General features: G+C 39.4%; 1 protein-coding gene and 1 pseudogene across 4 annotated transcripts in view; one reads left to right on the top strand and one right to left on the bottom strand.

Annotated features, from left to right (window-relative positions):
• LOC110048778 (nibrin-like) overlaps positions 1-19,182 on the top strand; it is a 36,733-nt gene extending 17,551 nt beyond the window's left edge. For 2 of the 4 annotated variants that reach the window (XM_089298408.1, XM_089298409.1), the window contains 11 exons: positions 77-194; positions 6,598-6,788; positions 7,125-7,216; positions 8,682-8,773; positions 9,279-9,400; positions 10,006-10,588; positions 11,558-11,719; positions 13,433-13,549; positions 13,637-13,686; positions 14,997-15,032; positions 17,167-19,182. In XM_089298408.1, the coding sequence (XP_089154534.1) occupies positions 77-194; positions 6,598-6,788; positions 7,125-7,216; positions 8,682-8,773; positions 9,279-9,400; positions 10,006-10,588; positions 11,558-11,719; positions 13,433-13,549; positions 13,637-13,686; positions 14,997-15,032; positions 17,167-17,173 (1,570 nt within the window). In that variant the 3' untranslated portion in view covers positions 17,174-19,182. Of the gene's footprint in view, positions 1-76; positions 195-6,597; positions 6,789-7,124; positions 7,217-8,681; positions 8,774-9,278; positions 9,401-10,005; positions 10,589-11,557; positions 11,720-13,432; positions 13,550-13,636; positions 13,757-14,996; positions 15,860-17,166 lie in introns of those variants that run through there. The other 2 variants (XR_016209931.1, XR_016209930.1) reach the window with 2 other exon arrangements.
• A 471-nt stretch (positions 19,183-19,653) lies between these two features.
• LOC110048770 (uncharacterized) lies at positions 19,654-20,609 on the bottom strand (annotated as a pseudogene).
• Between the last annotated feature and the right edge of the window lie 7,310 nt (positions 20,610-27,919).

Here is a 27,919-nt window from a genome sequence, read left to right as displayed (position 1 = left end):
TCATGTCTTCTAATCATGGAAAATGTTTTCAATGTTATGCATTGTAGTTAAGGTTAAGTTCTTTCCTTACATTTAGGTACCTTCCTGTCTTGAAAGAGGAAACCATCAGCTCTCAAGATGTAAGTTTTCTCCCCAACAAGACCAGAAAGACTTTGTTCAATGGAAGAACTTTTATTTTCTTAAGTAAAAAGCAGGTAAGGAAAATAACTTATGTGACTGGCTCTGTGAGTGGGAAAGACATTGGAAGTAAATTGTGTGTTGTGATTGGCTCTCTTTAAGCAGGCAAGATGGATTTATCTTGCTTGCTCAGGACTCTACTTGATTCCCCCCTCAACATAGCCCTATTTTTTATCTAGACTTTTTATAGCTCTTAATGTACATTTATGTAGTCCTTCAACTATATTTTGTCTTTTCTATATGTTTTTTTAACTTTTCTAAATTTATAATTGAAGGCTTTCGTGCAAAAAGGGGTATATAGCATTTTGGGCCGATTTTTATTTTTTGCAGGATCGAGCTAATTTTTGGCAGACTGACTTGTTTTGACATGAAAAGCATCATTGCGTAATTGTTTTTGTTTATTTGCGCTTCGTTTTTTGAGAAATAACATATGCTAAAAACTCAGTTTTCCAAGTGGCATCTTTTGGAGCGCATCCTTCAAAGGTGGATTTTGACGCAGCACGAACTTAAACGGTTACTTTTAGCAGCTTCAACATCTTGAGTTTTTTTAAATAGATGTTTTGATTTTTGAAAGAAGTAGAGAAATAGACCGGAAAAAAAAATCAACCGACCCCGTATCGAACCAGTGTCACAACAAAACAAACTTGATTCCAGCCCATTCAGCGCCTTATTCGTTTGCACTAGCAAAGCAACAGTAGGAGAATTGCACAGTTAAATGAATAATAAAACTAGCGGCAAATGCTTCGGTGAATTCATCGTTTAGCAAGACAAAGGTTTCTTTTGTTTTTCGCTCAACAAAAGATCTCCAAAAGATACCCTTGGAAAACTGGGTTTTTTGCATACATTATTTCTCAATAACGAAGTGGAAATCAACAAAAACAATTACGCAATGATGCTTTTCATGTCAAAACAAGTCAGTCTGCCAAAAATTAGCTCGATCCTGCAAAAAATAAAAATCGGCACAAAATACTACCAGTATATACGCCCTTTTTCCACGAAAGCCTTCAATTGATGGCTGTGGTTTTTATATTAGGCCATTCTGAGTATTTAGTATGAGCCAGTACATTAATTTTGGACCTAAATTTGACATCCTTTGAGTGAAGCAAATTTCCCCTGAACATAATTGGTTTAAGGACAAACTTTTAAAATAGACTTGTTACAGTACCAGAAAATTCTTGTTCATTTGAGCAGATTTCACGGGAACACCCCAAAGACATTGTTAAGAGCAAATGTCCACAAAAAACAAAAATAGTTTGGTAAGGCTTGAAAAGTAGAATATGCCATGCTGTTGCATATAAGAGGGCCTTAGTAAAAGTAAAAATGCTATGCAGTTTTTTCAGCAAATATCTTGGTATTTCCGAGAAAAAAGACTATCGATTTCACCTCCAGACATCAATCTAACGAGTTCCAACTGGGCTGGAAATTGACCATTTTCATTCGATTCGCATTTTGCAACCATTTGGCACAGAAAAGTTGTAATACAGAACTATTCCTTTTCAAAAAAGCACACTTTTAAGAATATTGGATTAATCTAATCGGCAAACAAAACCAAAGTGTTCTCCAACGATGAGTTAGTCAGTTGGTGAAAAGAATTGTCAATTTGAACATGTGCCATGTCCCGGAATTCCAAAAGAGTTTAAATTCTAACTATATTAGGATGGGTCTCTCGATATATGTAAAGTTTAGTTTGGGCAAACGTTTAGGCACTCATCAAAAAGTTATTCCAATCATACACACACACAAAAAATTAAAATCAGGCCAACAGTTTAATGCGTTACCAAAAGTACTACCATTGTTTTTGAAATTAAATCACTTCAATTCACCCGAATATCAGCACCACTTAAGCACCAAGCGAGTCTTGATGAGGCTGAGGCGTTCAGCCTGTCAATCACAAATCCCGACGTGCGACCATTGCTCCCATTTGATTAGTTTATTCACCCAGGTCTAATTTTAGCGTGTACCAAGTTGCCACAAAATTCTGGAGATGGAACGCGAGGTCGTGAGCAATCAGTGGGATTTTCTGTTTTTCAAAGTAAGCAATACGTTTTGAACTAAACGAATGATAGCTTCAGGGGAAGAGTTAAGAAAGATAATTGACCTTTATATACAAGTGGAAAACTAAATTATTTTGTTTCTAGACTTGCGAAAAGGTATCTTATTATTTCGAGCTGTTTACTCAAATTAGAATGTTGTGTCTTGTAAGGGGTCTTGTACTTTTGATGCCAGAAACGAAAATGCAGTCTCTTTACCCCTCCGTGGATTAACCCAGTTGAGAAATAAGTTTGGAAACTAAAACTCATAAAAGACCCAAGATACAAGCAGACTGAAAAGATAACAATGTGCAAGACGACAATGCGGCTGGTAAATTATAAACGTGGCTGGATTTGTCCATCGCAAAGAAGTTGAATGTAATCAAGCTGGCCCTAAAACAAACTACTATTATATCTCTGGTAATATGGTTATTCTTCAGCCAGTTATCTAAAAGAGATTTCACAAAGTGAGCATTGGCTGCTCTCGTACTCTTGCTGCTCAAATTCAGGCGGTTTTTTACAAACTCATTTTTTTTCTTTTTATTGTATTCAGCCATGAGCAGATGAGTCTTCCTTCTCTATCCTTTCCAGCACCTTAATTCAGGTGAAATCTCACTTTGCCAATTTTCAAGTTCTCTTTCTTTTCTTTTAAGTAGGGTGAATTGACATCCTGCTCGCTGCTCTGGTCTGATTGGTTTATCGGGAGCATGCGCAGACGATAATTGTCCCTGGACTCTCTCTCCAAGAGCGTAGTGTTGCGTGACAGAGAGAGGACCAGAACTGCACTAGCTCCTATCTGGAGGACTTTTTTTTTTTAATGTCAAGAAATGCTGAAAAGAAAGGTTTCTTGTTTCTCTCTGTGTGCATTTTGAATGCCAGCAAGTGTGAAAAAGTAATACCGAGAATTCCTAAGCAACACTTCAATGATACTAAGGCGTAAACTAAACTTTTCAGTTATAATAGTAGTTGTATTTATATAGCGTGCATATAGTTGCTATCTGGAAGACATTTAGTTGCTGTTTATCATAAGCCATGGGTTGGTTGAATCCACCCATGGCTTATTATTAACCTAATCTGCATACATGGTTTTGTGGGCAAAGCTTCTCAGGCCATTGCAGCAACCATCTGCTGCTTTTTTCTGAATTACTGTAGTTCTGTTTCTTGGTCGTAGCCAAATGCGCCTGAGTTAACACGCAGGTCTCGTAGGGAAAAGTTCTTTATTCTCTATAAATAAGCTTACACTGACGTTTATTTTATTTTTATTTTTGTTTTTGTTACACAGAAGTTTATAATGACCCCATATAAATAAGCGGACGACATTAAATGCACGCATGTGTTTTTTTTTTTTTTTTCTATCATAGTTTTCACAACAACTTAAGTCGCGTTCTTCTCGTTATGTTACTTTCTTGTTATGATTGTGCAGTAGTCTCTTGCATTGTTGAAATGGACAACGCATTGCCTTCTTAGCTTTTTTTTGAGTTGTTTACAAAAATGAGACACAACTAAGCTAATATACGAATTAACCTGATCTCTTATGGATACCGCTGGTTCAACACATTATTCAACCTAACACGAACAGTGTGAGTTATACAACTCAACATAGCAGAACCAATTTCAGTATCTTCAGCTTTTGGTTTAATGTTATTAGATTATTGGTGGCTAGGAGACTTGGTGGCGAGGTGGTTTGTTGGTGGTGAGACTCCCCTGTGGCGAGGTGACCGGTAATCATTGCAGTCAGTAGTGTACATTTGAAATTGTGTTTGACTCTGAATCTACTAAAACGCTAAAAAATTTTAACATTTATAGCTACTTATGCAAAGACATTTTGACCAACACCACAAGTTGAAAAGGACCTTAACCAACTGTTATCAGAAAAATCAAATTGAGTCCTACTTCCCACAACCAGAATATCAAGCAAATGGATCCCAAACTTTATCACCGCCTCCATAGCACTGATGGTAACCCAGCTGCTTTCTATGGTCTCCCAAAGAACCACAAACCTAGTACACCACTACGTCCCATGACCAGCTGTATCAGCTCACCGACCTACATTGTATCCAAACATTTGCTTTCCATCTTATCCCTGCTGCTGAACGAAAAGTACTTGGTGAAGAATAGTGCTGAGTTTGCCCAGCAAATAAGAGAACAGCAGATTGTAGAGGACGAGGTCATGGTATCTTTCCATGTTGTTTCCCAGTTTACATCCATTCAAGTGGAGCTCACTTTACAGCCCACCTGTGAAAAATTACAACAAGACATTACTCTACCAGGGTGTACAGACATTTTTGTAACAAACACCATGAGGTTGTTAGAGTTTGTCTTAAAGAACAGCTTTTTTGCACACGAACAAGATCATTACCAGCAAACGTTTGACTATGTCGAGGGGTCTCCTGCAAGTACCACAATCGCTAGTCTGGTGATGGAGTTTATAGAGGAAAGGGCAATTTCCAACGCTGCTCATCCTCCATGATGGTGCTATAGGTACATGGATGACAGCCATACCTGCTTAAAGAAATATTACGTGGAAGAGTTCCATAAAATACCCATAAAATAAAGGTTTTATGTTAACCATCTGAACTCTGTCAACCCTAACATACAGTTTGCTAAGGGGATTTAAGAAGACAACAGCCTTTCTTTTCTGGACACAACAACCACCAGGGTGCATGGAGAAAACTAACACATACAGACACATACCTTGACTACAACTCCCATCACCCAGTCCAGCACAAAAGATCAGTTGTGAATATACTTCTTAATAGCATCAACACAAGCAGAACAGTCAAGAGACAGGAAACTTGTCCTCAAAGTCTTGTGGGATAACAATTACCCTGATCCTAGCACATCTTTCACCTTTGAGCAATATAGTGGTCATTCCTGTGTCGGTGCCTCTTAATGTTTTACATGCTCGCTTCCCATGGCCCGAGGACAACCCCCTCCTTTACGGTCAAGAGGTGTGGTTTACAAAATCGGTTGCCTCGACTGTGATTTCGTCTATTATGGACAGACAGATAGAGCCTAGGCAACATGATTTAAAGAACACAGGAGGGCGGTTCGAGTTAGAGACAGTAACTCCAAGGTTGCACTCTAATCATTTTGGCCATGACATAGACTTAAATCACGCCACTGTTGAGGACAAGGCTTGTGATTACCATAAGAGATTTTTTTCTTGAGACCTGACCAGTATTCCCAGAGAGACCGAAATGCGGGCAATGATCATATTGACATAATATTTCTGAGTATTTACAAGTCGTTCACGTGATTTGTTATGCTGCGCAGCATTCGCTCGTTACATTTTGCTGGGGTAGCATGCACAGAGCTGTGAACCATTAGATAGCCAGTAATTTCAGTTGGCTTTTTAAACCAACAAAGACCAAAGCTGTTCAGTTGAAACGTCTTTGTATAAGTAACTATAAACATTGTTTTAACGTTTTAGTAGAGTCATTGTCAAGCACAACTTTGAATGTACACATAATAACACTACTGATGTCCATCCCTGACTGCAATTTTAGCATGTTTAGCTTATATTTTGCAGTGTCATATTTAGTATCATCATATGTCAAGTTAGTCTTGAAGTAAATCCGAGTGTTCTGATTGGTTCTTTCTTGATTGGGACCTTGCCATACAGACTGTTTCCATTGAAACAGTCATAAGCCGTGTATTTTTTGTTTTCGAGTGCCATATAACAAGGTAAAGTTAAGTCTGCATACAAGCCAAGTGCTTATCAGAGCTTATCCCGGTTTCTGTAGCATGAAGCGACCAGGAGTATTTCTACCCCCCTGGATGGGATCCTAGTCCATAGCAGGGCCACCCCCAGCATTAAATTCGCCAGTACCCTTTTATACACCTGGGTGGAGAGAGGCACTGAGAGAGTAGAGTGTCTTGCCCAAGAACACAACACAATGTCCCCAGCCAGGGCTCAAACCCAGACCACTCGCTCTGGGGTCGAGCGCACTAACCATGAGGCCACCGCACCTCCCACAAATAAACTGCGTATAATAAACTACTTATTAACCTAGATTGCTTGAGCCTTACTGTGGAATATTGGCCCTCGGTCGTTTTTGTACAGACCTCAATGCACTCAGTCCATACTGCCAAGAACTCAGGACAATAATTATTTCCCAGCACGGCCTCGCTCACGTTTAGTAAGAGGTTATTGCAATGTAGTATTTTAGTTTGGAACTAAATTAAATGCATTAACACAATTAAGGTAAACGTAGTGTTGCCTTGGTTAAACAGTGATTGTCACACTTACAGATATTTTACCATTTCTGGCACTTTTTATATGAAAGTGCTACTAACGGCTGTGAAATTTGTAAGACCTGTTTAAGTGTTTACATGTGAGTGACTAAACTGTTAGCTTTCAGCTAACTTATGAATGTGTGTTTGTTAGTACAAGCGAGTGCATCATGCAGTAGAGTCAAGTGGTGGTCGCACTTTACTAAGAGATGCTCCTGGGAGTGAGACCGATGATTGTTTAGTAGCTCCAGGAGTATGTGTAATGATGGTGGACATTAAAGAACAAAACGCATTACCTCCTGCTTCCCAACAGTGGATCTCGCACATAACGGAAACTCTGAAAAGGTTGGTCATGGGCCAGGTTGTGTCCGAGGTTCTTGGTACTTGTTTATGTAATAAGGGTTCATGACGAGACGAAGTCATCAAAACCAGGTGGTTAAAGAGAGAATTTAATCCTGTGTTGATTGTGTCTGGATTTGTGTTTATTTACCATAGAGTGTTTGAGTTTCACTGATTCATTTAAGTCTGGATTATAAATCTGGATTCTTTTTGAGGAGGTTGAGGTAGAGGAATTAAATTAGTAGAATCAATTTGACAGCTACACATGTTTTCTGAAACAATGTTATGGCACATTGTATTTTCTTGTGTGTGCTTTTTTCTTTCTGTTATTTTGTTTAATAGCCACAGATGCCGTCCTATCCCTGAGTCTGAGCTTGGTTTGGCCTTGCTCTTTGTGTCTCTGGACAAGTATTGTAATCCAAGTATCACCGCTGGTTTGTACAAAAATAATGCGTTAACACCAAGCTTTGTTCCACCTAAACAGTCCATTGATAACGTCCTGCTTCCTTTGAGTCAAATTCAGTTTTGCTCTTTTGTGCAGCATTGTATTTTTTGTTTGGTTTGTGATTTTTGTCATTGTAATGTGGCAGAACAGCAATTGGATAATTTCTAGATTATCCAGTGTCACTGCCAGAGCTGTTTTTTGTTTTCATTACTAGTTGTTAGAAACTGATGGTATGGTTGTTAAAATGAATGAACGGGCGGACAAACGGATGGGTGGATGGATGAATAGATTGATGAATGGACTGGAATGCACACATGAATAAAATTATCAAATAAATAAATGGTTTTCTATTGACCAATTTCGATATATTAAAATTCAGCCTAACATGATAGACCTCAGCACGAGGCTCTGGGGAATAAACCTCACAAACTCTGTAGTTATTCCCAAGAGCCTTGTACTGAGGTCTATTGTTTTAGGCTGAATTTTAATATATCGAAATTGTCCTTTTGGCACTTCAATAGCTCTTAGTACAGTTATCAGCAGTTTGACATACAAACGAAACGAAAGGGTCAATTCTGGTTTGTATTGGCCCATCCGCCTCGTTTGTATGCCTCTTTGAACAAAATAATATTTGACCACAGACTCCACTGTAATAATTAACAATTAGACCCGTAGCCCGAATGGTCTATTGACCCGTGGCCCTTGAGGGCGAAAGGTCTAATTGTTTTAGTATCACCCAACTAGTCAGACAGAAAAGGCAATAATAAAGTTAGCAAATGCAAGTTGAAGAAATACTTATTTGGACATAAAACGAAAGAAAGCGTCACCCTCGATTGTGCCAATTTTGCTACTCGAGGACTATTACTAATAGTCCTTTAGTAGCGTAGCCAATTAAAATGCTGAATCTGCATTAGTCCACTATTTCTGAACAGTTGTATCACCCAACTAGTGGACTAATACAAATCCTGCATTTTAATTAGCCACGCTACTAGAGGACTATTAGTAGTAGTCCTCGAGTAGCGAAATTGGCGCAATCGAGCGTGACGCTTTCTTTCGTTTTATTCCCAAATAAATATTTCTTCAACTTGCATTTGCTAACTTTATTATTGCCTTTTCTGTCTGACTAGTTGGGTGATACTAAAACAATCAGACCCTTCGCCCCCGCGGGTCAATAGCCTATTCGGCTTCGCCTCATGGGCTATTGACCCGTAGCCCTTGCGGGCTACGGGTCTGATTGTTAACTATCCCTCGAGGTGTTTCTTGTTCCCTTGACATGCACATGACTAAATCACCAGCAGCTAAACTCTTTATCATCATGTTATGCCTTCCTTGCTTGATAACAGGAATTTCAGTTGCAAAAATGCCTTCGGCTTATAACCTGTAAATTTTAGTACATGTGTGAGGTTTAGGTGTGGTGTGTGATCTTAACTGAAAGCTCATTTCTTTTACCTTAGTACCACCTTTAACACAGAATCTTGTTAGCCAGTCCTTTCAAGCTGCAGATATAATTTCGCAAAGGGCTTGCTCACAACAGTTGACAGTTCAGGTAATTGATATGTCTCGCTCTTCTAGTGATTATTTGTGCTTACATGCTAATGGCCACAAGTGCAGCCTTACGATGAGGAAGTAAAACGCGTGATGTCACAGTGACACCCACTGAGCTAGCCCTAGTCACTGGCTTACTGATGTCATGTGAGCAGATAATACTCTGCTTATTTTGTGGTGTGATTTCCACGAACACTTGAGTGACATGTTTTTCTGGTTGATGGCCTCAGCAGGGTAAGCATATGGTTCGTCATGTGACCATTTGTTAAGGGCTTATGTCAAGTCACAGGTTGACAGCACAAAGGATGATAGCAGTAAAGATATCTGAAACCCTCGTTCACATTGTTATTTTATCCGTCTGTCATTTTAAATGCTAAACAACTATGTCCACGTTTACAAAGACTTGAATGGCCAGGAATGAAAAATAGGCTTTAGGGTTACGCTTCGGCATGTCTTCTCGTGAAGCTTCCGTGAAGTTGCAGATTAAAATATTGTTTGTTCCTCAGTTCAAAAAACCGCCCATCCCTGTGAGGCATTGTAAAGATGACAGAACGCAAGGCACATGTGCAGAAGGCTTGGCTAGCTCAAACATCTACAAATCCATGAACGCAGCGTATGTTGGAAAAAGGTATACAGGATTGAACAATGTTCTCGCCACATTCACTCGTATAATTTTGTCAATAGATTTGGCGAGATAAAGTCAAATTTGTCATTTTCGCCAAATTCGTCGTCTTTGCCATATTCGTCAACTTTCTGGGGGCCTTCTTAGTTCTAAGCAAGTCATGTCTTTAATCGTGTGATTTTGCCATTTTCCCAGATTTCGTCAAATCCGTCAGTTTCGTGAAAAAAATACGTTATTTTCCTTATTGGATGCATTTCTGGACATATCTCAAGCTGTCTCATTAACTTGTTCACTACTCAGCGCGAAATTCATAAGTTTAAAAGAGTTGATGTTTTTTGTTTAAATTCCGTTGTTTATCATTGTATAAATACTTCACATAATATGTCCATTGGTTGATCCAGAATAAACTCCAGAGAAACTATACTGACAGATCATGATATTAGTTCAATAGTTGTTTTATCATTTGATCCGCTCTCTTTTTTTTTTTTTTTTTCACAATAAAGTTTGCCATTGTTTTTGGCTTCAGCGTCACTTTGTCAACACAGCTCAAGCTTCTAATAAAATGGTGCACAGTTAGGGTGCTGACATATTTAAAATTGTATCTACTATAGATGCAGCAGCACTGACAGTGTTGCTGATAAGTCAATTCCTGACAATCAGAGTGTGTCTTCAACAAAGAAAAGGAAAATACTGGACATAGAAACTGCAGAAATAACTTTGGTAACTGAATCAGTGGATGAAAGCAAACCTGAAAACACGATACAAGGAAACCTTAACTTAGAACTAGCTGACAGCATTGTTGCAGACAGTTTGGAGACGAAGCATGACTCTTCAAGTAACTGTGATTTAGAACCACTAGAATGTAAAAAACAGCTGGTGAGCAAAGTGGAAAATGTTGCTGAAAGTCTAGACGTTAACGAAAACAGCGTAATGGTCATGGGCGAAGCATATGGTTGTCAAGGGAAAGAAGAGAAAGCAGATAAACAAAGCAGGTTATCCTCGCTCCTTGTAAGACATGCCTGTCGATCGTCACAAGGGGACACTCCACTAACAGATCAAGATAACGGTCATGAGCGGCAGGCCGTATCACAATCACTTCACTCAGCTACACCAAGTGATCACCAAGATGCAGCTGAGCTGTCAAACGACTTACATGTTCCTCAAGGGTTTCTGTGTTCAAAGATCCCCAGAAAGGTTTGGACACAGTGTTTATTTTATGATGTATTACCAGTTGGTCGATATCATTCACGTGGTACATTTCTTGTCGTATCATTGGCCCTCTATTAACTGGACATGTACTTGACATTTAGCCAGGGCTGAACATGTGTACTCAGCAGTCTTAGTACCGATAGATTATGAAGTTTGCGGAAAATTTGTAGCTGAAGGCTTGTATCCGTTGATGAAACAGTGATCCTGGTGTCAGTGGTGAATTCAGACTATAGATTAGGCGTTGCGTGCAGTGCCAAGCCTAGGACACTGTAGCATAACAACCAGATCGCTTTAACATTTTAGCGTTTAATCCTTTCGTAGATAATTTCCGAATATAAGAATAAATAAGACTAAGAAGACATGTTACGGAAGAGGGGGAAGGGGGACACGTTACAGGAGGAGGGTGCAGTACAGGTGTTCTCGTCCCGATAACACTTTCCAGTCGAATACGGCCTTTGATGTTCATTCCTGCATGTAACGGTTTATTAATTTATATTCTTGATCGACTGTATTTGAGGTCGTTGCTTCTATCTGAGCTATACATACACGTGTAATTAGCACTGCAATGTGTGTGATTATGAAACTTTAAGTTTTCATAATTTTGCATCGCTTCTGAGAGTGGATCTTTTTTGTATATGTTGGCGTTATTAAAACGGAAATCGTTATCTTCTGATAAGTCCGTTTTGATCTTGATGGCAGGTAACAATCAAACTAAAAGTAGAGGATACTGGGACACTTTGGTATTGTTCACGCTAGTTTTTAGATTATAAGTAGCGGGTAGTAGAGTAAATGTATTTCCTGCTTTTGGATTCTCCTTTTGACTTGTTGTTATTGTAACTGGTGCATTGTTGTGTCATGTCTGTCATTTGTGATCAAATTACAGTCAATATGAGCAAAGTAGGCAGCCTGGGCAGGTGCATATATAACTGATTGATAATTTGTTTTCTTTACTAGCTGAGCAGCAAGTGTCTGTATGAGGATGAAGACGCACATTTACCAAGTAACTTGGTGGTAGTTGACCACATGTCACTTGTAGTTCGCACAGTTACTACCACTCCCACGTTAGAAAAAACACCACACAGTACTACAACCAAGAACTTTAAGAAATTTAAGAAGGTTTGTACCAAAGGTTCCTTGTTATCTTCTACATCTGTCTGACTTTTGCTACTGGATTGAACGATGTTTGTAGAACAAGGCGTTGGGTCTTATAATAACTGACGCCGTAGATATTGGTACTTTACGTCCCTTGCAAACATACTAATATGGTCAGGGAATAAGTGAACTTCCAGTCCTATAACGTCCAATAAATCAGTAGATAAATGCACCACAGTCATTCCTGGTGATATTAACGAACCGAAAGGCGGTGTCAATAGTTATCTTAGACAGATCAGCGCAGAGAGGTACTACAACTAGTGAGACAATCTCAGATAGTGCAGAGTGCAATTGGTAGCTCTGGCACGTTAGTCCCTTGAGTACTTACACCTGCACGGTTCACTTCCGGTTGGTATTTACCTCGGCAGTCTGCTAGGGCTTTCCCCTTAGCAGTGTGTATGTTTCAAGGTTGTATTTTCATTCAAGGTCCAAAAATTACGTACAATTGCTGTTTGTCACGACAGGTTTTAAATTTTACTCTGGTGTTTCACGATGATTTTTGCTCATTTTAAATTCAATAATACGTTGAACAAACGTGAAAATTTAGCTCTACGCCTCAAATTTGTAACTTGATACTTTTGTTTTCCTCGCAAAGGTATGTAACATGAAACCTTTGTTTTCCCCAAAACACACGGAAGATGGGGAAAAATGAAAGAAAGTTAAATATCTTACGAAGAAATGGAAGAGAAACGATTTTGTTTTTTCTCAAAACGCAAATTTTCTTATCACCGATGAACAACAACTAATTTAATTATCAGATAGTCACGGAATACCACTTTCTTTTTCTGTTACCACCCTCGTTGAACCGACCTGTGGGTAATTCTAAAAGATACGTTTTACTTTTGCACTAAGAGACAATTGGCGCTACCTATAAAATAACTGCCGTCCTTGGTCACATGACATGGCAAATGAAAAACCGCGTGAAACATAGTATATAACACTAACGATGCTAGAAGGCATGCGTCTTACATGTTAGGTTCTACCATAAGGAAAACCACTCAACATTTGTGTGTGATCCCGTGTACAATGTATCCTCTACCGAACGCTAGTTAATTTGCGCATGCGTTCAGACCAAATTGGTTTTGTTCTAAAGAGAATAGTACCACAAGGAGAGCAAGGGCTTACTTGAAACAAATATTTAGCTTTGCGATGTTCACACCAAACTGACGTAGATGAAATATGTTTTACGTAGGGTACACATGTACTTTCCCTCCTCACCCCCACCACTTCCTTGCCTCGAGACTAATTAATGAATTGAAATTATACCTTACGCCAGAGGACCATAATGCCTTAGTGCCTTAGTGGCAGGCAGCCCCCAAAACCATCCCAATAGTGCACTCTGCACTTAAAACGTATATTTCAAGGTGCTTTTGAATCTAAATGTGTAAACTAAAGAAATTAAAACTCGTTCTTAAGTTACATTTGCTGAGTTATTTCCTCATTGTTCAACTATGTCACCAGGGAGCAACACTTGGTCGTTTTACGTTGATTTGCAGGCGGCTTCTAAGATATGTACTCAGATTTAAAACGCACGTGCACAATTTTACTGCCAATTAAACCTTATTTGGCGACGTTTCCTTTGCTGTCGTCGTTGTTTGCCTAAGCTCCCTACAAGCAGATGGTAGTGACTGTAGTCAACAAAGTAGTAAAACAGATATGTTTTGTTTGTCTTTGAAGCAAACCTACCCAGGTTCCTGTATTGGCCTTCCGCGCATTATTGGTGGTAGTGATTTGGCTATATACCAGTGTGCTGAGCGGTTAGATAAGGACGAGTGGTTCTTGGAGGCGAGGGAGGTAAGACATCAAATTGTAAAGTCGATTTGTAAAGTAGTTCTAGATCTCCCACTTAGTTGTATTGAGTAATGACTGATTTTTTTCTAGGCTGATGTTGAACGTCAAAGGGAAGAACGACTTGCTGAGGAACTGTTCAGGTAAGAGAAGGAACGATGACAAGCCAGGTGGAATCCATAGTAACGTTATGCTAGCATTTGCGCCTGTCTCGTGAGTGCCTAGAGATACATGCTATAATGCCTATATCCTTACGTGACTGGTGGGATGCCCCAGGGGTGTCTCGTGAGTGCCTAGAGATACATGCTATAATGCCTATATCCTTATGTGACTGGTGGGATGCCCCAGGGGTGTCTCGTGAGTGCTTAGAGATACATGCTATAATGCCTATATCCTTATGTGACTGGTGGGATGCCCCAGGGGTGTCTCGTGAGTGCCTAGAGATACATGCTATAATGCCTATATCCTTACGTGACTGGTGGGATGCCCCAGGGGTGTCTCGTGAGTGCCTAGAGATACATGCTATAATGCCTATATCCTTACGTGACTGGTGGGATGCCCCAGCGGTGTAATATCCACCAATTGCCACCTCCACTGCGGGGAATAATTGCCAATTATTCACGCTAAAGCGTAATTTGAATAGTATTTTTGCCGACGGCTTTCCAGTCATTTTATTAGCCGTAGCTTTACCAGTCCTTTAAAAATCGAATCCCACTTCGAATTAATACTGTGGACAACCATATTGTTTTCTTAAGTACTAAAAGCAACCGAAAAGCAACCTGTATTCAAGACACAGTTGAAGGCGCATTTGAAGGCGCTTTGATCGTTATGTCTTTGCAACCATCGAAGGAAAGAAAAATTATTCAGGTATTCTCACCAGCAAGGTTTCTAGGACTCTCTTCCCCATGATGTTCCTCTTCCGTGCTAAAACATTGTTTGGTGTTTCTTCTGTCCATTTTAAGGCGAAGAGAAGCAATTTTTTATGAGCTCAGTTTTGTTTTAGTCGAATTAATTGCCTGCAGAACAGGCGGATTAGCGGGACAGAGAGCGAAACGCGATACACCAGTGCGAAGCGCGACACGAAAAAAAATCTTTTGGTCTCGCGCTTCGCGCGCGTGGTCGCGCTCCGCCATCGTGTATCGTGTTTCGCTCTCTGCCCTGCTAATCCGCCTGTTCTACAGGCTATCGAATTACAGTCGAACCCCTATTAAACGGCCCCCCTCGGGGTAATGGATTGTGGCCGCTTAATGGAGGTAGAAACTATAGAAAAGCCATCATTGGGACTTTGATTGCTGGCCCCCGAATAGTGGTGGCCGTTTAATAGGTGGCCGCTTAATAGGGGTTCGACTGTAATAACAAGGTAACCTGCTGGTGGTAACTCGGACTGGATTCTCCTTGTAGTTTCTTCATTTAGAATAGGAAATCCAATCCATGTTCTCCAATTCCTTTGCAGATGGGAAGAAAGGCCCGCAAAACCTAGGAGATTAAGGTGATTCCTCACATTTGCATCGCGCGTTCGTGCACGCGCACATTGAAAACATGGCGGATTTGCCTTGATATTGAGTTCTGTCAGTTGAAAAATGGCTATAGCTCACTAACGAGCTCGGGCACCCCAAATTTTTTTCCAGTCATTTTAAACAAAAATCTATTGGTAGTTTTATTTCAGGGGAATTACCTTAAAAAGATGAGCACATCACAAGTCTGCTAACCTAAAAAACATCAATTTGGTTCAGTTTTCAACTGGATTATTGTAATTGATCATCAGACACCAAAAAGTATTTTTTCTTTTGTTACCGATTATGTAAGCGTTAATTTAGTTACAAATCTCTAGCATAAAAGCGTCTCTGAAGATAATTATCACAACTCACTGAGTTTAGTTATTGTTATATGAAGCAAATAAAACTATATATTTATTGCTGTTTATAATAAAGTTTCCATATAACGCGCGCTCTGATTGGCTGAAAGAGCGTGCTTTATCAGAGAACAGAGCACGGGTTGATGACGGTAAGTTAGCTTTCAAATTTTTGCTTCAGAATTTTGACAAATTTGACCCAAATTAAACATCCCCTGTGATTCAGACAAACGCAATGGAAACGAACTATTTGTCTGTAGTAAATATGGCTCACAGAGACCATTGTTAGCAACAGTAGTGTTAAAACTGTACTAAAATAAGAAGTTTTGCTAGATTCCCGCCGACAAAACACGTAGCGAAATAAACAAATTCTGAACCTAAACAGTGCTTCGATAAAAGACATTATATTTGTTACGAAGGCAGAAATTATACGTAAGAAGTAAAACAACGACAGAAAACAACAACTGAACTGTCTCTGTTTACGATGAGAAGCTTTATTTTTGTAAAAATGCTCAATTGCTCAAACAACACTTACATGTAGTGTAGTAATGCTCGTTCTCTGGTCATCTCAGCGAAGTGAACCGACGAGTGGTCAGTGCAAAGCTTGCTCTGATATTCTCTTCTGTGCTCGGAGTAGAACCAGTGGGAGCCGTTTAGTCTTTCTAACTTTTACGCTAGTTCGGGCAATCTTGCTGCATGCGGCTACAAGCCGTAAATAACTGCAGCTCCGTTCAAATTCAACTCGGCATTTTGCATTTTCATCCGCGGGCTTTGAGCTCCACGTTTCGTAATTTCCACTGGAAAAGTGCACGTTTTCATGGGCCACAATACGGCCGGATTCCTCTGGACTATAAACCTTCACCTGCCTTTAGATCCGTATTTAAAATTTAACTTAAAAGCGAACTTCGAAGGCATCGTTCTTCTCTCGAAAGCCGCTCAAACTACTCGAAACTGAAAGCTTAGCTGAAGGCCAGTTTGTGACTGACAGCTGTCACTTCTTAGCCAATCAAATTATTTGAACAATTCTAACAAGGACTGTGATTGGCTTATTTTAGCGTGCTTTATCAGAGAACAGTTCACGGCTGACGCCACTTTTGCTCGTTTGGAAAATAAAGTTTGGTTTGAAAATTCAGCCAAATTCGTGGGGAAATTATCGGATTCTTTATCATAAAACAAATAAAGAAGCTTCGACTGTGCTCTGTTCTGTTGTAAAGCACTTAGGAAGCGGTAGAGCACTCAAGAAGTAGGGAAAAACACTCGACTACGTCTCGTGTTTTCCCCTACACTTCTTTCGTGCTCTACCGCTTCCTGCGTGCTTTACAACAGAACAGAGCACAGTCGAGGCTTCTTTATTTGTTAATTAAGTCAAAGAGATAACGGTAACTTTAAGGTCAGTTGGACCATAGTTAACCATGGCTGGGCCGAGTTGTTCAAGCATGATTAACCAACCGAGGATTAGCGAGGAATTTGATTTCAGCTTTTACGGCAACCTTTCGACGAGGTTTTCCCTCATGATGAACGGTGCATGAGTTCAGTCACTCATTACTGTGGGAGCTGCGTCCAATTGAGGCTAGGTGATGCCAGGGGTGCTACGTGGACCGGTTCAATCAATCAATCAAAGTACAATAGTACACTAATCTAAATACAAATATTACATTAATTAAAAATATGCTGTTTTACAAGATTGCCGAGTGAGAATCCGATGACTCAAATACATGATTGATTTGCGTCTTGAATTTCGCAATTGATTTAATCTTTCTGATGTTTTCAGGCAATGAATTCCACAATAAAGCACCGCTGAGACTGAAACTACGTTTCAAGTCATTAGTACGTGGCCTAGGTAATGACAATGTACCGAAAGAATTACGCAAATCGTAGTCTGTGCTTCGTAGATCCCGCAAGTACACTGGAGCTAACCCGTTACGGGATTTAAACATCATTATTGCTTTTTGTTTCATTCCTCTTAGTACTAGTTTGTCCCATTAAGTATTTCGCGAATCAAGCTTGAGTTAGTTTCATAATTGGCCTTTAAAATTACTCTGGCTGCACAGTTGAGTAATTTTCGTTACTCGATTACTAAGCCATATCCCAGACGGGGCCACAGTTATCTAAGTGAGGTTAGATTAAGACGTTACAAATTAGTACCGCGGTAGATTGGGAGATGGGGGACCTGGGCCCCGTTTCTCGAAAGCCCCGGAAACTTTTCGGGCCCGTAAAGCCATTTTTAGTTCATCTGTATCTACAAACGGAGTAGTGTATACGCCTGAAACTTCCTGTATGAAGGGAACCTCTGTTCATATTAAGAATATGTGAATAAAACAGCGCTGTAATCGTAAGGTTCGAGATTTTGCTATGGGTTTCCGGGCCCGAAAAGTTTCCGGGGCTTTCGAGAAACGGGCCCCTGATACGCCTCAGGACACCTTTTGCCGAAGATACCCTTTTACTCATTTCGTTAACATGATTAGATCAGGAAAGCCGATCGTCGATAATCAGATCTAATGATTTAACGTGATCAACTCTGCTGATTAACTATCATTATAGCGGACATGCTCGGGGACGTCGTTTAGTGTCCATAATAGCAGAGTGTGAGATAAAAAGTGCCCTTAACATGCAACAAATAACAGACAATGTGAAAATTCACCATCTTTATCCATTTATAACATCATGAGACAATGTCTGTGAAGCAAGGACTATTGTGCAGCCCAAAAAAGAATTGATGTGAAAGTAAACATTCCAGAAGTCTTTTGAAGTACTATTTCAAAAACGAGTGCGAGGGTTTCATCAGGTTTCCAAACGCGAGAAGCATTTGAAACCACGAGGACGCAGGCCGAGTGGTTTTATTGTTTTTGAGCGTTTGGAAACCTGATGAAACCCGAAGCACGAGTTTTTGAAATTACTTCTCCAACAAAGAAAATTAGTTGAAATTATCATTTGAATAAGTTTTCTCAATTCAAAGATAAGATAAGATCTTTATTAACGTGTCTTTGTCGCTAGCATACAATGTATACTAATTGGGGACACCTTACTACGATTATTTATCAAATATAATATTTGAGACGTGAAAATGTGATTCTGTCACCTGCTGCTCTGTGACAATTTTTGAATATCTATCAATGTCACGTTACATGTACCTAGCTGTTTGTCAGTTCTGAACGAACACGTTGCTTCGCAGAGCAAATGGCAGAGTGCAGATTTAGACCTCCTAAAACTCGCGAAGAAGAGGAAAAGTGTGTGGCCAGCGCTATTCCGAGGTAACGTGTGCGTCTGGTCTGTTAAATGCAGGGGTAGATAGTAAATTAGTACGCCTTAGAACTGGAAATTTCTAACGTTAGTACCATTTTAGGTCGGAAGTGTACAGCAAGGTTGAAAACGAACCAAAAGACGAGGTCGCCACCATTGAGCGAGGATTTTTATTTAGAAAAAGAATGGCCCTTTCTGTTTTGGGGAGTTTAATAACTGTACCGTTACATTTAACTTCAGCAGTAAATGATTTAGGTTTCAAGTTTGTTTTGTAAAATGCGTGATTAAATAAAGTTGTTTATCGTCATGTGTTTTTCTTGCTTTATCAATATGCATATTAAGGAAATTTGCATCCGTGTTTGAAATTATTTCCAAACACGCCGTGGTTTTCAACTCGTTTTTCATTGGGTTTTCAAACCCATCCACCTGACCAGAATAAGATGCTCTGGTTGGGTAAGAGCTGCATGAACAATTAATGAGTTTGAGAAATTGAATGAAACCATCAAAAGCGATCCTTTATGCAAATAAAATGAAGATGTGAACACCACAGTTGTAATGATGATTAAAGCAACTGCAAATTAGGCGTGAAAAAAATATTTCTGGACTTGAATGATGTCCACGAATTACAAACAACGTTTTACCACAATTGCTACTAATCTCGCAATCTGATTGGCTAATTTGCCGTTGTCGATAAGAGTCCAGGCAACGCTGTGCACGTCTATGTGTCACGCTCTTGGTCACGCTCCGAAAAAAAAACATTTTCTCAGTCACGTTGACATTGTGGTAAAAAACAAATCGAATGTGGTTTAGCGTTGTCTGTACTCTTATCGACAATGGTATGCGTCATCACAGTGGTCAATATGTTGTGGGCTCACAAGGCGCAGCCGAGTGGTCCACAACAAATTACAAGTAATACAAGTGTAACTCTTAAAAAAAAAAATAGTTTCAGAGTTTTCTCCTTTCGAATCAACCTGCACCGCCCTCTCCCCAAGTAAGGGATATTTTCTTGGCGACTTATTTAGAGGTGGTCTAGATCTTCGAGTTCACTAATCTTGATTGGCCTACCATCTGTTGAAGTTTTTACAAACATGGTTCCGTCAAGTGACCAGACATTGAGTAACTCACCATCTCTGTATTTCTCATTTGCTTTCTTCATTCTTCATGATTCTCCCGCGATACGAGGTTAGATTTTCATTGATATAGATCCTGTTAGCTTCTGTTGTTGTCGAGTAAGAAGAACCAGGGAAAAGATCGGTCATCTTGAAGCTATTCAGTTTAGTTCGTGCACGAAACAGATTTGACTTAACTTTATGGCTGATAAATTTCGCGATTATAGCCTTGTTGCCCTTGTTGTTGAGCTCATGAGAGATTTCGATATCCTGAGGGACCACAGCAGGGACCTCCAACGCCTCTGAAATTTTTAATATAACCTCCTCTGGCCAAGAGTAAGCTCTCTCAGGGATTCCATGAAACTCGAGCGAATTCTTTCTAGTGTATTGTTCCAGGCGATCTTGCAGGTCATAGAATTCTACTATTTCCTCTTCCTGCCCGGCTAATTGATCTCTAGCGGCGGCCAGTTCTTTTTCAAAGTTCGCACACTGTTTTGTAGTTAGATCTAAAGCCTCCTTGATGGCAGATAACTCAGCTTTCTGTTTTTGTACGATAGTTTTAAGCTCATTGCCTCACCACTGATTCTCTTGCTTCCAAGCAAAATGTTGTTGACAGTAATTTGAATATCTACCAGCATTTCTCTGAGGTCACCGAGGCTAGGTTCTTGACATATTTCCAGAGGTGCTTCTGTTGACGAGTCTTCTTTCTCTCCACCTTCGATCGCCGCCATGTTGGCTCGCTTTGGCGTTGTAAGGTCTTCTTCGGTCGACCCACGGTCTGCTCTTTTATGTTTTCGGCCGTTGTTTACCATTAGTTTGTGTAAGGTACCATTACTCGAGGTTCATACGCCAAGATGTTGGAATATTGATGAAAAAATTCCCAAAACTTGAGGAAGTGGACTCCTGCTTCAAAGTCGTGCCACCACACGCAAACGCCACGCATGCTCCCCCACCAAATCCTTTGTCGACCGTGTTAAGCATTTATTCTTGTCAACTCTATTTAACACTTTCAGTCAAAGGCAAGCTTTTTAATGGCAATGGCACTTGTGTAATCATAGTTGATACAAACAAACCTTGCCCTTATATGGGCAATATAGGTATGTGCGGCCCCAAAGGATGTGGTTTTTCAGTCATCTTGGTCATAGGGGATCTATTTTGGCCATTTTGGTCAGAAATAGGGTGTGTTTTTTAATGTTTTTTAGTGTTTTTTAGTGTGCTTTTTAATGACAATGGCACTTGTGTAATCATAGTTGATACAAACAAACCTTGCCCTTATATGGGCAATATAGGTATGTGCGGCCCCAAAGGATGTGGTTTTTCAGTCATCTTGGTCATAGGGGATCGATTTTGGCCATTTTGGTCAGAAATAGGGTGTGTTTTTTTTTCACTCTGGTCTTGAATTAAGTATGTTCTTTAGAAGAAGCTACTTTTTCATCATTATCGATAAGACCACCACCAAAAGCCCTTCACAAATTATGTTTAGAGTAGCTGTGCCAGCCGCAACGGCCATAAAAAGGGTGTCTAATTTTTTTTTTCTTTTTTTTTTTTATTGCCACACACTTATAATATTTACAATACATATACGCACATTAATTACAATTCTAAAACAACTACATACTCTACTTACAGTACCACATTTACTTACACTTCATTACAATACTGGTCTAATGCCTATCTACATATTACCCAAAAGTAACATTACAGTCAGTACAGTTCTAAAAAACATGGTATAAGTACACCTGAAGTACACTTATAAACACATTGCAAATTAAGGTACAGAGCCCGTGCACAAATCCCACTTCTTGTTAAATTTGTCCATGTTATTAGTTTTAACACATATAAACTTTTCTATTTCATACTTAACTTTCGCCTTTAGTTTAAAGGCGTTTATCATAGAAGGAATCAGATTTCTTCTGCAATCTCATATATATAATTTAGCGACTAGTATCAAATAGTTCAGTTAAGTGTAATTTGGGTAAATAGTGCCAATCATGACATCTTGCAAAGTAAGGTGGACGAATTCTCTTGTCAGTTGGTAGAAGAAATATTCAAAATCTTTCCAAAAACATTGCACAAGGCTACAATGAAAAAGGAGATGGTGAAGGGTTTCTGGTTCTGAATTACAGAACGAACATTTATCCTCTGAGATGTAACCTTGTATTAGTAAATAGTATCGAATTAAGGACTGTATTGAAACGCATTTATGTATGGTTCAAAGGACACCTTATGCGGTAGCCAGAAGACCTTTTTCAGATGACCTTCTGATAAATCAAAAGTTTGTCTCAGATGTTGAGAATTGTTTGGGAGCTGGGCTTTTGAGCTTTTTATTAATGTCTAGTAGTCCTTAGATTTCTTTTTTAATAACACATCAAAGTCTTTGTTATTTATCGCTACCAATAAAAACATTTCGGAGGGAGTGCTTTCCTTGGTTTTTAGGTGTAATGGTGCGGAGTGACGAAGTCCTGCCAAAGTTAAAAAGTTAGTTTTGCTTATTTTGCTGAAATAGTCTTAAAAGAATTTGCGGTATCTGTTTCAAATAAAAGATCGTTTACATAAATTATGCCGTTTTCAAAAAGAGTTCCATAGAAGATGGGCTTATTGTTTATTCGTATCTCTTTGTTGTTCCACACTATATGTTGCCATTCTTGTTTAGTATTGTCACCGTCTCGGAATTCTGACCACCACTGAGGTAACTCAGAATAAAACAGGGAAGGAACATGATGGTCTTTAATATCGTAATTGCAATAAAATAAAAAGAGACCTCGTAACGCTTCAATGAAACTCGTGGGTAGCTTTTCCAAACACCGCCATTCTCTCCAAAGATTCCTTTCAGCCAGGCTAGCCGTAACGATTTAACTATACTTTCAAGATCGGTCATTTTTAATCCGTCATTCTCGTATTCATTTATCGTGGACAGTCTTGTTACTTTATCCGTTCCTTTCCGTAGAAATTTAAATGATATTCGGTTCAACTCTTGGACGATTTGCTTTGGAGCCGGCAGAAGTGACAAAATATAAACAAATTTAGGAATAATTAAAGACTTTATAATTGTTACTTTCCCATAAATAGAAAGACCTCTTGAAGACCAGACATTTACAAGTTTTTTGACGCTGTCCAACCTCTCGATAAAATTCTTTTCGTGCAGTAATTTAGTATCATAGGAATAATAGACCCCAAGGGCTTTGATTGGTTCGCAGCTCCATTTAATCCAAAGGGTTTTGACTTGTTATTTCTTAAGGAACCAACCCACATTACTTCAGTTTTAGATGTATTTATCTTAAGACCTTACATTTTCCTGAAAACATTTAGGGGGTTGAAAAGGGCACGCGCCCAATCTCTGTCTGATAGAATTGCTGTCATATCATCCGCGTATTGGAGAAGCTTTGTTTCCTCTTTACCAATTGAGATACATTTAATCGCTGTGTTTTGTCGAATTGCTATAGCAAGAGTTTCAACTACAACCACGAATAAATAAGGAGACAAGGGATCAGCCTGTCTTTCTCCTCGTTCCAGCGCAAAATAACCTGTTGTAAGACCGTTATTAATAACACAACTTTGAATATTCTTGTACAGTGTCTTAACCCATCTGATGAAGTCAGGACCAAAACGAAATGCCCCCAGGTAGGTAACAAAATAATTCCACTCAACACTGTCGAATGTTTTATGAAAGTCTATAAAAATCATTAGACCTGGGATGTTTTCTTTAAGGGTAAAATCCATTAAATCAAAGATCGATCGTACAGTTTCTCCTATATAGCGATCCTTAAAAAAGCAACTTTGGTTATGATAGATAATATCTGGTAGAACATTTTTTATCCTAGTCGCTAAAACCTTAGACATAATTTTCGCGTCGACATTACCAAGAGAAATTGGTCTCCAATTTTCCAAAAAGGAGCGACCTTTTCCTTTCTTTTCAATAAGAGTAATTACTGCTTATTTCTGGGAACTTGACATTTCACCATTTTCAAAACACTCATTTGCACACCTAATCAGTGAAAGGCTCGCTAATGAGGGACCAAAATGTTTTGTAAAATTCAATTGGAATTCCGTCATTTCTTAGGGGTTTGTTGAATTGAAAGGTATCCAGAGCCTTGGCATCTTGGCATATTCTTTTGAAGTTATTTTGCCCTCGCACGATAGCATTTGTTGTTCTGTAAGGCTAGGAATATTTAAATTATTCAAGATTTAAATTCAAGAAAAATTCCGTCGCTCGCGTGTTGTCTGCATTCTTAATCTGGCTTGTATTTTTTTTTATTTGCTCGAACAATTAAAGCAATTAAACTTACACTACAGTTACAAAAAAAACAGTCCACGGAGTACGTATCTACGCATTACAGTCTACACATTACATGCAACCAAAAGCTTGTATATAATTCTTGATAAAAACGTTTTTGTTCGGAAAGAATATTAAAGGGATCCGTGATAATCGAGCCACTAGTTTTCAATTTCCGCACATGTCTTTTAACATGGTTTCTTTTTTCTAAATTAAGAAAATATTTTCTACTCTTCTCGCTGTGTTCCCACCAGCGCGCTCGCGCACGAATGATGATACCTAGAAGCTTTTCTTCACAAAGAAGTTCTTATTTTTCTTGAGCCGAATTAAGAGCGTTTGCATTGTTGGCATTAGGGTCGGAATCAAATAATTGCTTAGCTTTAGCAAATTCCTTTTGAAGATTTATTTCTTTTTCTTTTCTTTCCATCGCTTTTCGTTTCGAATGCTGGATTGCATGAGCTCTGATATTATACCTAGTCCAATCCCAGATGCTTCTGTTGTCCGACCTTCTATCGACCAGATAGACATTTTAGCTGTTACATCTCTAATATAGTCTTCATCAACCAAAAGCGAACAATTCATTTTCCAATGGCCCGGACCTTTGATATGTTTTTCACTGATACTGAACTCTATAGAAATGGTCGCATGATCAGTTTTTTTAAATGGCTGGAATGATATATCTGTTGTTGTAACCAAATCCTGTAAATTATTCGAAATAAGCCAGTAGGACCAGAAGTCTAAGCGGCAAAGAATCATCGGCGAGTTTTGGCTCCACGTATAGCTTTTTGTGGAAGGATTTTTTACTCTCCAAATGTCAACAAGGTCGAAGCCAGCACGTACACAATCGATGGTTGCTACTACTGATTTTCTCGGTAAAAGTATACCTCCTTTCTTATCGAGCACCGGATTAAGAGGACAATTATGAATTATATTTTCTTCATTAGCCAAATTTTCTTTTTGCAGGATAGTTCCTAAATCTTTTAAAAAGTCGACAATATTGGTATCTTTATTTGGTGCATAAATATTGATCAATATAAAATAGCAGATTTTGGTCATAAATAGAGTAAGGGTTTTATGTAGCGGGCCGCACACCCCCACCCACTTTTTCTGGGAGTACCTCCCGGGCTCTTGTTGTTGTTGTTGTTGTTGTTGTTGTTGTTGTTGTTGTTTTTCATGTAAACGACTGCCTCCTGCTGCACTGTCGTAAGTCCATTACGGACACATCGAACACTGTAGACACCGCAAAGAAGTTTGTTTGTGCAAACGAACAACGCGACATTTTGGTAAATTAAATAGAGGAATGCGCTTGGCTTAACTACGAGGGTAGTAAAGGGGGGGGGGGGTACCAATTACGCATGATGCCGAATTTTTCTATTAAATCACGCATCATGGAGAGTAGACCAATTTCGATATTTTAAAATTAGCCTAAAACAACAGACCCCAGCACGAGGCTCTGGGGAATAACTACAGAGTTTGTGCGGTTTATTCCCCAGAGCCTCATGCTGAGGTCTATTGTGTTAGGCTGAATTTTAATATATCGAAATTGGTCTATTTTTTTCACCAATCACGTGTCACGTAAAAGGAAGTAAGAACATCGCCAATTTAACTTTCTCGAACCCAAAAGCATCGATAAAAGGAGAACTCTGCCGATTCAACCACAAAAATGCATCTGTAAATATTTTAAACATTATCCCCCGAAAATAAAAGTGGTGACCTGTGCGAGAGTCCGGGAGCTCGGTCTGTATTCATGAGGCTCCTGGATAATCTGGGAGAGTTCTGAGAGTTTCCACCGTCCGTGAACAGGCTCCCGACGAGCGCGAAAAAAAAATAAAATGGGACGAGCGAAGCGAGCCTTGCGTGGTGTGATTTTTCCCTCTCAGACCACTCGCGGCTATCTCTGCCCGCCTGTTTTTTTTTTTGGCCTTCCCCTATAACACAGGCTAAGTGGACAGGGAACGATCATTGGTCCTCTTTTATTTCAATGAATTTATATTAACGATTCGCCTAACTGTCTATCATTTAGCATACCTAGAATGCATGCTGATGACACCCACATTAATTACGCTGGTTCTGATTTCCATCCGATTCAGTCTAGTCTATCTCACGACCTTGAAAAACTAAGCAAATGGCTTGTGTCTAACAGACTTACCTTGAACGCTACACAAACGGAATTTATATTGATCGGCTCCAGGCAAAGATTAAGTACTCTATCTGATACACTCGAACTCTCCATTAATAATGTTCCGATTGAACAAGTTTCCTCTGCGAAATCACTTGGAGTAAATGTCAATGAAAATCTGACGTGGCATTCCCACATCGACTGTGTAAAAAGATCGCTTCTGCAATTGGAGCCATAAATTTAGTTAAGATAATTCCCTTGATATTGTTCTACTATCACTTTTTTTGCAACTTGGCATAATTAACATTCATGATATGAACATTAAAAAAACGCAATAAAAAAATGGGGTCACCGTGCTTGTTAACGCGTCAGAAGGCTCTTACAATGGGATGTCTTTACTGGTTGCGCGTTAAAAATTCGTAATCAAACAATCAAAGAAAGTCAAACTCTGTGTGATAACACGCTGCATTGACAAATAATCGAGCTTATTTGTTGCGCACGGAGATTACCAAAAGTCACCTAAATAACCGTTTTTGTCAGCATTGTGGCGTGAAAACAAGCACGGTGATCCCCTCTTTTTACTACGTTTTTAATGTCTCCTTGTCCTGTAACAACAGCATACCAAGTTTCATCGGAAATCTATGGCGGGTTCTTTTACTAGGGAATCACCTTAAACAATCAGTATAAGCAGGCGGGAAATCTCTACTGTCGTAGATTCAAGGTATGATAACAGGAAAAACATTGAAGTCGTGTAACTTTTTTTTACCGGAGACGGCATCAAATGTTCACGAAAAAGAATTTATAATTCCAAAAACCATATCAGACTGTAAAGAGTGAAAAATTAGGAAACATTTTGTGTCTCCAAGTTTCTAATTTGGCGCCAACGGCCGGTAACTCAAGTGTCGCCAGGTAGGATGATAGTTGTGTTATCCTGAACAAAATATGTAGTTCCTCATTAAGTTAAACTAGAATTCTCAAGTTAACCATTATATAAGGCTAAAGCAATCTTTTCGTCTGGCCTAAAACCTGTAGCCTTTTCAGCATAAGAGAACGCACCGACGTGATTCGAACACGCAGCCTTCTGATCTGGAGTCAGACGCGCTACATTACGCCACGAAGTCAAGTCTGTTTTGGATATATACGATTTTAAATTTAAATTGTAGGAGCGTTTTAATCTGATTTATGGTAGGGATGGTGCGATAGATCATAAAATGAATATAAGTCTAATGCGGCAAAAGTGAAACAAGTGTCTGAGAAAAGAAAGTAAAGATTTTTGTAGGCAAAAGTGATGCCACCGCCCCTGGAATGTGCTTGTATGAGTAAGTCATTAGGTTCGTCTGTTCGAGATGTTTCAAAAGGGCTTTCCCTTGCAAGGAATTCCCCTGGAGCAAGTGAGAGCCTGGAGGGTACTCCATAGAATGCACAATATGGGGAGACTCCGCTCAGAAAGCGTGCCGTTTTCAATCTTGTGGCAAATGAAAACGTAAGGATATAGGTAAAGAAAAAGGTAGGGACTAAGTGGCAGTTGTCCCTACCCTTTTCTTTACCTATATCCTTACGTTTTCGCTTTTTGTGCGGAGTCTCCCCATATTGTGCATTATATGGAATACCCTCCAGGCCCTCATTTGCTCCAGAGGAATTCCTTGCCAAACTTCTCTGGCCCATCGTTCCAGGTGTCGTATAGGCCACTGGCTGCTCACTCAGATTAATGCGGAAGCTAACTAAATTCCCCACCCTGGTTCCGACCTCTAAGAACATTAAATATTCGGCGGAAAGACAACAG

This window comes from Orbicella faveolata, unplaced genomic scaffold (assembly GCF_042242905.1).
Source record: "Orbicella faveolata isolate gen_17 unplaced genomic scaffold, um_ofav_v1 contig_3, whole genome shotgun sequence".
NCBI classification, from domain to species: domain Eukaryota; kingdom Metazoa; phylum Cnidaria; class Anthozoa; order Scleractinia; family Merulinidae; genus Orbicella; species Orbicella faveolata.
This window is presented reverse-complemented; position numbering and strand designations above follow the sequence as displayed.